This window comes from Chelonia mydas, chromosome 1 (assembly GCF_015237465.2).
Source record: "Chelonia mydas isolate rCheMyd1 chromosome 1, rCheMyd1.pri.v2, whole genome shotgun sequence".
In the NCBI taxonomy this organism is placed as follows: Eukaryota; Metazoa; Chordata; order Testudines; family Cheloniidae; genus Chelonia; species Chelonia mydas.
Window position 1 is genome coordinate 109,329,779 of NC_057849.1, and position 12,111 is coordinate 109,341,889.

The window sequence follows — 12,111 nt, forward strand, 5'->3', positions numbered from 1 at the left end:
TTGGAGAATTTAGCTGCCAAACCCTAACAAGACTCTCCATTTGGGTGTATTGGCAGAGTGACAGCAAAAGGTACATCTCTGATACCAGGGTGACCCATCTGTCAAATTTCAAGTCTTTGGTCTAGAGCATGGAGGGCCCAAAGCTACTCAATTAAATGGTTAGGAGAATTTTTTTTAACACTGGCAAATCAACATATTTCCCCATAATCTCTTAGAAACAGCTAAACCATGTTTGTTGAAGCCTTAAAAAAAATTCAGCCCAAGGCAAATGCCCAGCATGGAAAATTTCAGCCTGAACGATTAAAGTTTAGCAAGGTTCTGAGTCACTGAAAACAGGGTCTTACAATGGAAAACATTAGGCAACATTAACTACAATCACTGCCAGTTCAGCCTATAATACTAGAATCACTTCATCCTTTAATAAAAAGAAAAGGAGTACGTGTGGCACCTTAGAGACTAACAAATTTATTTGAGCATAAGCTTTCGTGAGCTATAGCTCACTTCATCCTTTAATGTAATTCAGCTATTTCTGAAACAGAATATGGCCATTATTTGACAGTGTACAGAAACAGCACACAACAGTTTATCACAAGAAGTGACTAGGATCACTGTATCCAGAGGAAATTGAGCACACAAAATTTATGTAGGCAGTATGTAGTTACCCGCTCTGCAATTTTCCCCAGGACATGGAGGCCAACATAGCAACTTTTGCAAAAGTGAGACACTCTAGAATGACCACAAGAAACCAAGAATTTGGTTCTAACCTCATCTGAAAGATTAATCTCATCACCAGACTTTCAGTTCTACTGGAGTCTTCTAATCTCATGAAGACATTTAGATGCTTGGGTATAGGGAATCCCTCACCTCAATTAAATTGTGCTCTGCTCTCAAGATTTTAAAAAAATCCTTCTTGAAATTTACAGATCTGCATTTTTTAGCATAGTTTGGCAAAACACAAGATGGAGCAGTGGGGGCAAAAAACTTAACTTGCTTCAAGACCGAGCTTGATAAGTTATGGAAGGGATGGTATGATGAGACTGCCTACAATGGTATGTAGTTGATCTGTGACTGTTAACAGCAAATATTTCCAATGGCTAGTAATGGGACACTAGATAGATTGGGCTCTGAGTTACTACAGAGAATTCTTTCGTAGGTGTCTGACTGGTGCATCTTGCCCACCTTCTCAGGGTCTAACTGATCACCATATTTGAAGTTGGAAAAGAATTTTCATCTGTGTCAGATTGGCAGAGACCCTGGAGGTGTTTTGCCTTCCTCTGCAGCATGGGGCCTGGGTCACTTGCAGGTTTACACTAGTGTAATGGTTGATTCTCTGTAACTTGAAGTCTTTAAACCATGATTTGAGGACTTCAGTAACTCAGCCAGAGGTTAGGGGTCTATTACAGGAGTGGGTGGGCAAGGTCCTGTGGCCTGCAATATGCAGGAGGTCAGACTAGATGATCAGGATGGTCCCTTCTGACCTTAAATTCTATAAGTTTTCATTTTAGAGAATTCTAGCTTAAGGCATCCTAAGAACCATACCTCCAGCATGAGAAGAAGAAGAAGGAGAAGGCTGAGAAGAATAGATAGGAACCCAAAGAGCTAATTAAACTATGTAACGGTGATACTCTGTTTCTAGAGGTATATATAGCTTTCTCAGGGTCACCCATGCAGTCTCCGGCTGATTGAATTTCCTCAGACTCGGCTTAAAATCAGCTACAGCATGCCTAGTGCCCATCACAGGGGCATTGCCCAGTCCCTGACACACAGGAGGAGTAAATGGACTGGAGTTGCCAGGATTACTTTCCTTCCCTCCCAGAAGCTGTGTTGAGGAACTGAGCATGTGAGAGCAGACCTATTCATGTTGAAGAGAGTTGGCTGCAGAAGGGCAAAAATAAACAATGATGGCATTGCACTGCAGTGTTTTGGTCCTGATATTGCATCAATATTTGATGCTGTTGAGTGGTGTTGATGCAGTGTCATATCACAGCGATACAGTATCATATCAACCCAGTGAGATTTACATTACTACATTTTAGTGACTGTGACTATTTCATTTGTTGATAAAGTGGCTCTCCGGTTCTTCAAGGTTAAACTGTATGTATATGTGTGTATATATTACTAAATGTATAGCTTATTTAACCTTGAAGACCTAGAGAGTCACAAATTAAATAGTCAGAGAGACCCTCAAATATATATTATGTATATACACCAATCTCTCGCTATGTGAGAGAGAACAGTGCTAAAGGATGGTAGGTTTATCAGTGAAGAAAAAATTGGTCTTGGGAGTTTAATGCTGTAGCTATCTGAACGAAGATAATATAATCAGATCTTTCGTTTTCCTCCACTGAAGAGTTACACTGAAAAGATTATCTATCTATAGGGTGACCAGACATCCCATTTTAAAGGGACAGTCCGGTATTTAAGTCCTCCTGCAGGTGTCCTGACTTTTTCTTAAAAACAGGCAAATTGTCCGGTATTTTCTGTCTCACCCCCATCAGTACTGGCAGGTCCTGTTGCTGGCCAGATCCTTGATTGCCAGCCTGCCCACCACCGGTGAGTGTGTGTGTGTGTGGGGGGGGTCAAGTGCCAATGATAGGGGTGGGTGTGCAGGGCTGTTGGCGGGGCAAAGCTGCAGTATATGGGGATGGCCGCTCCCACTGCTAGACCCTCAGCGCAGCCCCCGCTGCGTGTTGGCTCTCGACCAGCAGGGTCCCATCCCCCAACCTGTTTCTGGATGGCACTGGCTGGGCGCTGTGAGCTGTGGTGGCTGAGGAGTGAGGGCAGGCACCAGGTAGCGGCTGGCTACATGTCGCCTCTGCTGCCCACCCATTGGTCCTTTACATGCTCCCCCTCTTGCTGTCCTCTCCCTGCTTTGCCCCTTCACCCTCCCCCCCTGCCCCAGCCCCGCTGCTCCTCCATATCTCCCTTGGCAGGACGTGTCCCATTCCCAGCGGTGTGCTGAGAACCAGCCCCTGGACGGAGCGCTCAGCTCATCAGCAGCCTGGCCAGCAGGCTCCTTCCGTCCCCCACTGCCTCTGGCTGGGCTGGCGCCCCAGGAAAGCCCAAGACCCTCCAGCCCTCAGCACTGGCCAGGAGGAGCCGAGGCCTGGTGCACAATGCATCCTAAAGGGCGTAGCCACTTCTTGCCCATGCTGTAGCCGGGAGACAGGAGGCAGCTGGGTTATATCGGTGGTCAGCAGCAGCCTGGAGGTGTTAGCTGCCTCTCAACACTGTGCGGGCAGGAAGAGACAAGCTACTTTCAGCCACAGGAGAGCAGGGAGGGAGGGAAGAGATGAGCTCTGCAAGGACATGGGCCAGGTCATCCCTTCTCCCCACCTCCCCAGTGGCTGGAAGCAGCTCCCATCCTTCCCCCCCCCGGCCACAGTGCCAAAAGGCTGCCGCTGGCCACATTCTGGTGTGAACCCTAGCAGAAATCTGGAGAGGGGAGGCATGTGACCCTGCTTGCCCCATCCATGTGTTGCCTTGGGAAGATGCAGCACCAGTTATCAGGAGAGGCGGGTCCATCCTGGGGGCCCAGCCAGGCATGGAGCATGGAGAGTGCCAGGCAGGAAGGGTTGGGTTGGTCAGTCACCCCTCTCATGTGAGAGAGGTGTATGGGAGTGTGTGTGTGTGTGTCACCTCTCCCTGTGTGAACCCTAAAGCCTTAGGGGTAAGAAGATAAATAAAAAGAATCCAACTATGCTGTATTTATTTTAACAGGGGCTCAGTCAACTTGATATTAATTTGAACGTTTGTACTGCATAGTTGTGATTGATTGCCATTGAACTCGCTTGAATACAAGTAATTTTACCAGGTGTCCCGTATTCAGCATAGGGAAATATGATCACCCTATCTATCTACCTCAACTGCAAGCTCAACAATTTGTCTTTTTCAATGGGATCATTAAAAAGATCAAAAACTAGAGAAACAAAAATGGAAACATGGTGGAAAATATTCTTTAAAATAAACATGAAATTCAGTGACAAAAATCTGGACCCAGAAGCATACAGCCGAGAATAAAGTTTCTTTAAATAGATGTTAAGCAGGCCAGAGTTGATTTACAAAAGGACATAGTGCCCTACAAAAGGAATTTCTTGCATATCACTTGCCATTTTTGGACAAACCTAGCATTGTTACAGTACTAATATCTTATTTGTGGCGGGGAAAAATAATCTATTTCTAGATATTAACTTTAAAATAAATGTGTTATTAACAGTCAATATATAACAGATAGAAAATACTGTACCCTTTTCATTAAATGGTGTGTGCCAAGCTAGGAGATAGTTATCTGGTTTTAACTGTGAGCAACCTTCAATGGTAGCGGGGTCTGACCATTTCCCTGGAAGTTTGTCAATAATCTCAACATAGCGTTTTACCAAGTCACGATACAGGTCTTCTAAACACCAGTAATCTGTTCAGAATAAAGAATAAAGGACCATTATAAGTGGTAAAAGAAGAGGGGAATCATGCAACCCAATCATGCATTTTTCAAATATTACTATTTTTCATTTCTAATTTATGTGAAGATTTGTTAAACATAAATGAATACAAACCCCGTTTATACAAACCATTAAAACAGTCCTGGAGAGGGTACATCTGCATCTCCATACAAATTGCAATAAATAATATAAACAAGCAAAAGCAGAAAACACTAAAGAGACATATTTTCATTTAGTTAGTTAGCTATTATTTTAATTCCCTCCAGTGACTGTTGCTTCAGGGCCCATTTAGGCCCTCATTGAACAAGGTACTTAAACATGTGCCTCACTTTAAGGCCGTGAGAAGTCCCTTTGACTTTAATGTGGCTATTCAAGTGCTTAAAATTATATACATGCTTTAATACCTTGACAAACCCGAGCCTCTGAGTTTATATGTGGACACTAGTCCAGTTCAAGACTGAATTACCCTGTTTAAAAAATTGCCACTCACTAGTTTTCAGTTCTACTGGTTCATGCATAATTAAGCACAGAGGCAAATTAGTGGTTTTTAATATATTTTTATTAATTGTAAATTTTATATAATTATTGATCATTTATTTAGATTTGCAGACTTTTCGGTGCAGAGGTCCATGTCTTCCTATATTTCTTCAGTGTCCAACACAATGAACTCTTGATCCTCGGTGGGTGTTACCATGATATAAATTATGATGATGAGGATGGTTAATAATAATAGTAAATCTCTGTACTCTTTGTGATTTTCTTAGCAAATGCAGGGGCGGCCCTAGACTAGCTGCCAGCAACTGGTGCCATAGGCGAACCATGAAATCGGTGTCCCCCCACCCCCAAGGGCAGATCTAGGCTGAGGTTTTTGGTAAACTGGGAAACATTTTGCCCCTTTTTTCCTTTTAATGTTTTTTAAGCATTTTTTTTTAAACATTGGCTTAATTATTCAGTTTGTCCATCTGTCCAACCAATGTTTCTGAGATCAGATAAAATAGAGACACGAAATTTTCAGAATAGATTTGTACACAATAGCTAGATGATATTTCAGTCCGATTTCAAATAGAAATGCATTAAAATGTTAATTATAATTTTTTATTACAAATCCAAAACCATCCATTACGCTATCCTGTTTTAACTGCCATTACCACCACATCCAATATAGAAAGAAATAAGAAAACTCTTCAATGAACTTTAACCTGTATTTACAAAACACTCCGAATAAAAAATGCTCTGGGCTCTTAAAAAATTACTTTTCTTGGTTTAAGTTTTGAAAATTCAGTCACTAGTTCTTTTAGATCCAATTTTCCAGCTATTTCATGCTCTATTGACATTGTGGCAAGTCCAACAAGTCTCTCTTGCACCATTGTTGAACGCAGATATGTTTTTATCAATTTTAACTTGAGAAGCTACGTTCCCCACTAGCTAAGGAAACTGGCAAAGTTAAAAGGATGCGTAGAGCTATACAAATGTTTGGAAAATTGTCTGTGAATTTATTTTCACAAACAAACTTCAGTACTTCTTCAGGAGTGGAATGTGTCTTAAGTCGTCTTGTAAAAGCCTGAAGCTTACTACACAAATCTGTAGCATCAATGTCTTTTGAATTTTCATGAGTCAATGCCAACTCCAGTTTTATACAAAATTCTCTTATCTGTTTTGCTGTTTTCTTTTGCAAGCTGTGGATATCATACAGACAGCCAAATACTGACTGCTACATCTGTTGAAATCTTTCGTCAACCGAGTGAATAGCAGTATCAAGGACTGTGAAGTAGAAATTCACTTTGAACCTTTGTTTTGGGTTCTGAATGGGTGTGTCTCGTCCTTCGTATGAAAACTGCTGTTTCTTTTGCCGAATGCGAACTGGCTCTGGTTCAAATTCTGTCAGAAAGTCTGTTTCCTCAGCAAGCTCAAGAGAATCTACCAGTGTTCTTTCGAACCCTTCATCACTTCTGAATTCCTCCAGAATATTTTTAGTTTGCTACAGTTTTTGAATAGCAGAATGTATGTTCAAGTTCTTTTCCTGAAGCTGCTTACTAGTGAGGTTAATCTCGAAAAGGATATTATACCACAAAATGAGTGAAGTCACAAATTTGAACTTGGAAAGGCCATTTGCAAGAGCTTCTGCATCTCAACGTGCCGTATTGCCGGATGATCCAGAAATTTCAATTAGGGCATCATAAATGTTTCCAAGTTCATAGCAAAGAGGCTTCAAAGCATCAATGCAACTCTCCCATCTTGTCTGACTACGTGGTTTCACAGTTAGAGAATTCACATGGCAAGTCAGAATCTCCCAACGGCGTGTTGAGCCTGAGAAAAACACATAAAAATGTTGCACCAGGTCAAAGAAACTGCTTGCCTCCAAACAGCATCTAGCAGCATAATTGACAACCAAATTCAGAGAATGCACACTGCAAGGAACAAAAAAGGGCCCTAGGATTGATTTCCATCATTCTCCTTTGCACACCTTTGTCTTTACCCTTCATATTACTCCCATTATCATAGCCTTGGCCATATACATTTTCAACAGATAACGACATTGTTTCAAGCTCTTGTAGAATAGTTTCAGTCATAAATGCTTCAGTTGTCTCCTTCAGTGGTACGAAACCCAAAAAATGTTCCCTATGAGCACTTCAACATTATCTTCGTCAGCAGACTTTTCCATATCCACAAAACGAATGATCATCGTCATTTGTTCAATATGACTCACATCTGATGTACAGTCCAGTATTATTGAAAAGTATTTTGCAGAATGGGCAGCTTCTACAATTTTCTTTTTAATGGCATTTGCTAGGATTTGAATCAGTTCATTCTGCATATTTTTTCCTAAGTAATGAATCTGTGTTTCATGATCAGTTATTTTACGTAGGTGCTCCTTCATGACTGGATCAAACAAAGCTAGGTATTCAACAAATTTTAAAAAGTTTCCATTACCTGGAGTGTAATTTTTCATTTCTACTGCAGCCGTGGAATACTAAATTTTGCCCACTGAGAATACTCACTAAACAATCAGACACTCTAATACTTGTTGCCAATATTCTTCTTTTTTCCTCGATCACACGTACATTTTCTTCATCAATAGTTTTCTTTTTTCAATCGTAATTCAAGTTCTTTCCAATTTTGAAAACATTCCACATGTTCTGTACTCTTTCATGTGAAGAGAGAATTGAAGATATGTTTTTCCAGTCCTTCGAACCATTTTCAGTAAGTGATGTACCAATTGCTTGACTTCTAAACAACTTGCAGCAAAAGCAAAACACAGAGTCCTTTGACACTGAATATTGTAACCAGTTTCAATGAATTTCTTCCCCATTAATGAGTTTCCTCTTGTAATGCTGAGCAGAGAATTTTCTTTTATTTCCATCCTTAGGGAAGGGAAAATCATGAACTGGTTTGGGTCCATGTTCCACGAGAATTTGCTGCACACTGTCATCACATCTGGGCCGTGAAGCTGGGTCCCCATACGGTAACTTGTTTGTAACTTCCTCATCCTTTCTTCCTTCTACTTTATTTACTTCAATTTCTGCATGTGTCTCTTAAGGTGAATAAATTTTCTCCAACTTCCATATCAGTCTGATGCTGTGAGCTGCCTTCATCTAGAAATAAGTTTCTATCATCTTGAGTTTCCAAACTGTTTTTTTGTGGATGTGAGCTACCCTCATCTCGAAGTAATATACCTTCATTTTGATGTTCCAAACTGCTTCCATGCGGATGTGAGCTAACCTCTTCTCCAAGTAAAATTCCCTCATCTGGATGCTGTGAACTCCTTCCATCTTTATTTGGATTAAAGTGACGATACTTCAGGAAGGATCCCTACTGTTTTGCTTGGTCCTTTTCTTTCTCAGCCTTTCATTTATGATACTCAGCTCCTGAGGGTTTTCTTTTTCCTCTTTCTGACATGGGGCATTTGAATATTGTAATGTACTGAGCTCCTGACAGCAAGCATTATAGCTTTAAGGATGGCTGACACACCCACCACATGGCTGGCAATTTAAAGCACACTGCAGCCATCCCAACATGTCTTTTCACTGCTTAAAGGTTCAATGATTAGTAACATACACTCACTTACCTATTAAAACAGTCAGTTACAGTATTTACATAGAAATAAAATGACCTTTTTTGACGTTATAACCTGACACCGGTTGTTTGAAAAGTAATCCGCTTCCTCGCGGTTACCCGCTTGGAGTGTGACGTCATCACTTTTGTAGTCTATTAAGCGTTAATACTGTTACTTTTCTTTTATTGACCTTATTTATTACATGTGAACCAGTTATAACAAAGAAAAGTTCATAATTATACAGCCCGATAATAACACTAAGGTTTAATAACACTTAAAGATACTCACATTTTGGATTTATAATGCTGAAAGATGTTATTCTTTATTCTTTGGCACCAAGAAACACAATTTTCCACAATATTCGCTTGATTCTTAACCATCTACCTGTGACGTGTGTTAAAATGACCGTTTGACATGTATGAACTCGCAATATCTCCGCTCTACATGAATTTCCAGCTATGCGATCTTGATGTATATTCGAGTTAGGTGTCACTAGCATTGCAGCTCTTGCTGCTGGCAGATGTGTTTCATTGTGGCTGAGTTATTGCTTATCAAAATTGCGGAGTGGGTCATCTTGACCCTATGTCGCAAATTGAAAAAAAATTTCACTAAAATATTATTTATTTTTGCAGTAAATAAAGGATCTGACATATTAATAAATTCTCAGGAATGTAGAGAAATGAATTATAATTCATATTTCCTCCGTACGCGCACAGGAATTGAAATAACGACATCATTATTTTATTTGTATTTTTTTTCATCTTTTTCTTTTTTTTTCATTTTCTTTTTTTTTTTAATTTGATTTTTCTCCCCTCGAATTTGGCACCCAATTTAACTTGGCACCCTAGGTGACCGCCTAGTTCACCTATATGGATGGACCGCCCTGAAATGATTCTCTGAAACATGGTCATTAACTACATTTACTTGTTGGTTATTTCTACTGTGCTGAAACCTGAAGTCTTCACTGAGAGCCCTTAGTCATGTTGAATAATACATTGCTTCTTCAATAGGGCTACCTGTTGGAGTAAATTACTAAGTGCACCAACACCTCATCAGCTCACTCCAATTGGGCTTAAAAGAATGCACCTGGACCCTCGAGGGAAGAGAGACCTGGTGAGTCAGGGCTGCCTGGGTCAGTTAGGAAAGGGCTGATGAGATCTGCCAGAGACCGGGGCAGGGGCAGGGGCTGCAGGAGGTCCCTTTAGGAAGCTGTAGATGGTTCCTGGAGAAGGCTGGAGAGCAACAAGGAGGGTTTGCTGGCTAACTTCCGCAAGCCAGAGAATCAGGGCTGGAGACCAGAAAGCAGCAGAGGGAAGTACCTGCTGGCTCTATGCTGGAGAGCTGAAGCAGAGAGCCAAAGAGGGCTGAAGGCAGGGAGCAGCTGATGCGCTTACTCACTGACATCTCCACACTGGAGAGCTGGATCCAGGGGAACTGTGAGAGAGCCGGGGGACAGAGGGATGCTCTCCTGGTGAAGATGCACTTCCAGCAGAGAGGCTGTGGGGATTCCTGCTGGGAAGAGTGGGGTTCCACTCCATCCGGCCAGGGCAGAGGGATGGAAAATTACTGACTGGGAGCCTCAGTGTGGTGGAAGATACCAGAGTATTGTATGGAAAGACTCACAGCAGAGATGCTGGTGGGCTGCCCACTGGGAAGAGTGGGGTGTTAAGGACAGTGTACACTGGGTGTAGGAAACTGATTATGTTTGGGACTTTTGTTGGGGATTTTTTGAATGATGTTTTGGTAATAAACTGGCCCCAAGGAGGGCTGTTATTCAAGCAAGAGAGCCTGAAATTGAGTTACTGGGAACTCTGAATGGAAACTGAGGCAGGAGTACCTGTTGGGCTGCAGGATGGTGCTCTATGACAGGAACAAATAGTGAAAATCACATGCCTCAGGCATCCTGTGCGGAAAGCTCATCTAATAACCCCTCTATTTCAGTCACTGTCCAGTTCTTCAGAATAATGGAAGAGAGTCAATTTAAGGCAAGGAATGCAGGCTCATAATCCAGGGATGTTCTTTAAATGATCATATATGCAGTAAAACAAGGTTAAAAACAGCAGTTTCCCTTCTTCCATCTGTAGCGTATCATATAAAACATATCCCTCAACCCACATGGAATCCCAGAGGAGCAAGGACATCTTCAAGCCACCCCCCCGCCCCCCATTTCAGACTTAGCCAGACGCCATTTTATGTAGGTGGGAAACAAGAGGCAGAAATGTATCAGTTGGGTAGGCACATGCTTCCTTGAAGATTATGAATTGCACATCAGCTACCTGGAGCTAATGGAAGGGCTTTTGCCACCAGAAGGTGGATTAAGAACCAGGCCTGTTTTTGTATCCTTTTAAAAAGAACACGGTAGCACAAACTGCTTGGAGATGAAATCCCAGAGATTGGCAAATATTTGCCTACTACTATAAAAGCTGTCTTCAATACCAAATCTATCTTCAATACTCTGGCCTAGAACATCCTGGGACCGCCTCAGTAGTAGTACCACGACGGGTCCTGTATCTGCAGACTCACAGGGGAAGTTTTCAAGTTGTTATCTCAGCAACTGAGCCCACTAGAGATAGAAGCTTGTTTTTCTTCAAAACTGAAGCCTGATTATTTAAATGCTTGTTCATGTCAGGAAGGACATGACTGGTTTCAGTCATATCTGTATGGTTTCTCCTGCTCTTGGTAATATCAAGAGGTATCTTGATCCTCCTTCCATGCAATAAAGCACACACTGAAAGAGCTCCTGGGATTGCTTCAACCTTTGTTCCTGGATGAGACTTTCTGCTTGGATGTTTGGCCAGATTCATGGGACCTAGGCTTTAGCTGAGTCGGTATGAGTATCAGCTGTCATTGCTGCTTGTTGCATATACTTTCTCAGGTGCTCTGGCTGTCAAGATTGCAGTTCTGTGGTCATGCAAATGGAGAGGCTGACTGCTGTAGAAAATGTAGATTTGAATTGTGGTTTTACCATCTATGCTTTTGACAGCAGTAATTAATGGGACTCAAATAGCACTTGAATGTTGAAACTCTATGCTTTGCCTTAACAAAGTGAAGAGTAATAAAGAATCATTGTGATTTTTTTTCCTTAGAGGGATGTTACCAGAAGAAAAAAAATCAAGATTTTAAACACCAAAAAAGGTCCTGTTTAAGGAACAACTGAAAGGTAAAGTGCTGATGACTGTTGTGGTGAATACATTACAGAAGAAAAGGCACTTGTCTGTCACTTCCCAGTCTTTATTAAAATCCTGACTTCCTGGTATAATCTCTCTGGGGAAAAAAATCACACTTACACATTGCTTTGTTGGAGAAGATGTGAAGGAGTATAAGAATAATACAGTAACATAACTGATAACAGTTACCATTCTTCATGATTCCTCATTCCCCACTCACTTGCTGTATGTCAGCAACATAGATGCTTGAATGAATACTGCCATTATAATGGAAAAGCCATTCAACTTCAGTATTGGTTTTGTGTCCATTTGATGCAAATCTTTCAGCTTTTAGAATCACACTACAAACTCTAGGCCCTATCCTGCCAACTGACTAACATGGGAGACCCTAACTTCAGTGTGTCTGTGTGGGAACAAAAGACCACCAGCACTGAGAAGCTGACAGGTCCTT

At 41.5% G+C, this 12,111-nt stretch overlaps 1 protein-coding gene across 2 annotated transcripts in view; it reads right to left on the reverse strand.

The window, feature by feature from the left end:
* The window catches only part of ADPRHL1 (ADP-ribosylhydrolase like 1), a 51,237-nt gene that overhangs the window by 31,465 nt on the left and 7,661 nt on the right, over positions 1-12,111 (reverse strand). For both annotated transcript variants that reach the window (XM_037897222.2, XM_007063833.3), the window contains exon 2: positions 4,247-4,411. In XM_037897222.2, coding sequence (XP_037753150.1) covers positions 4,247-4,411 — 165 coding nt within the window. The remainder of the gene's footprint in view (positions 1-4,246; positions 4,412-12,111) is intronic.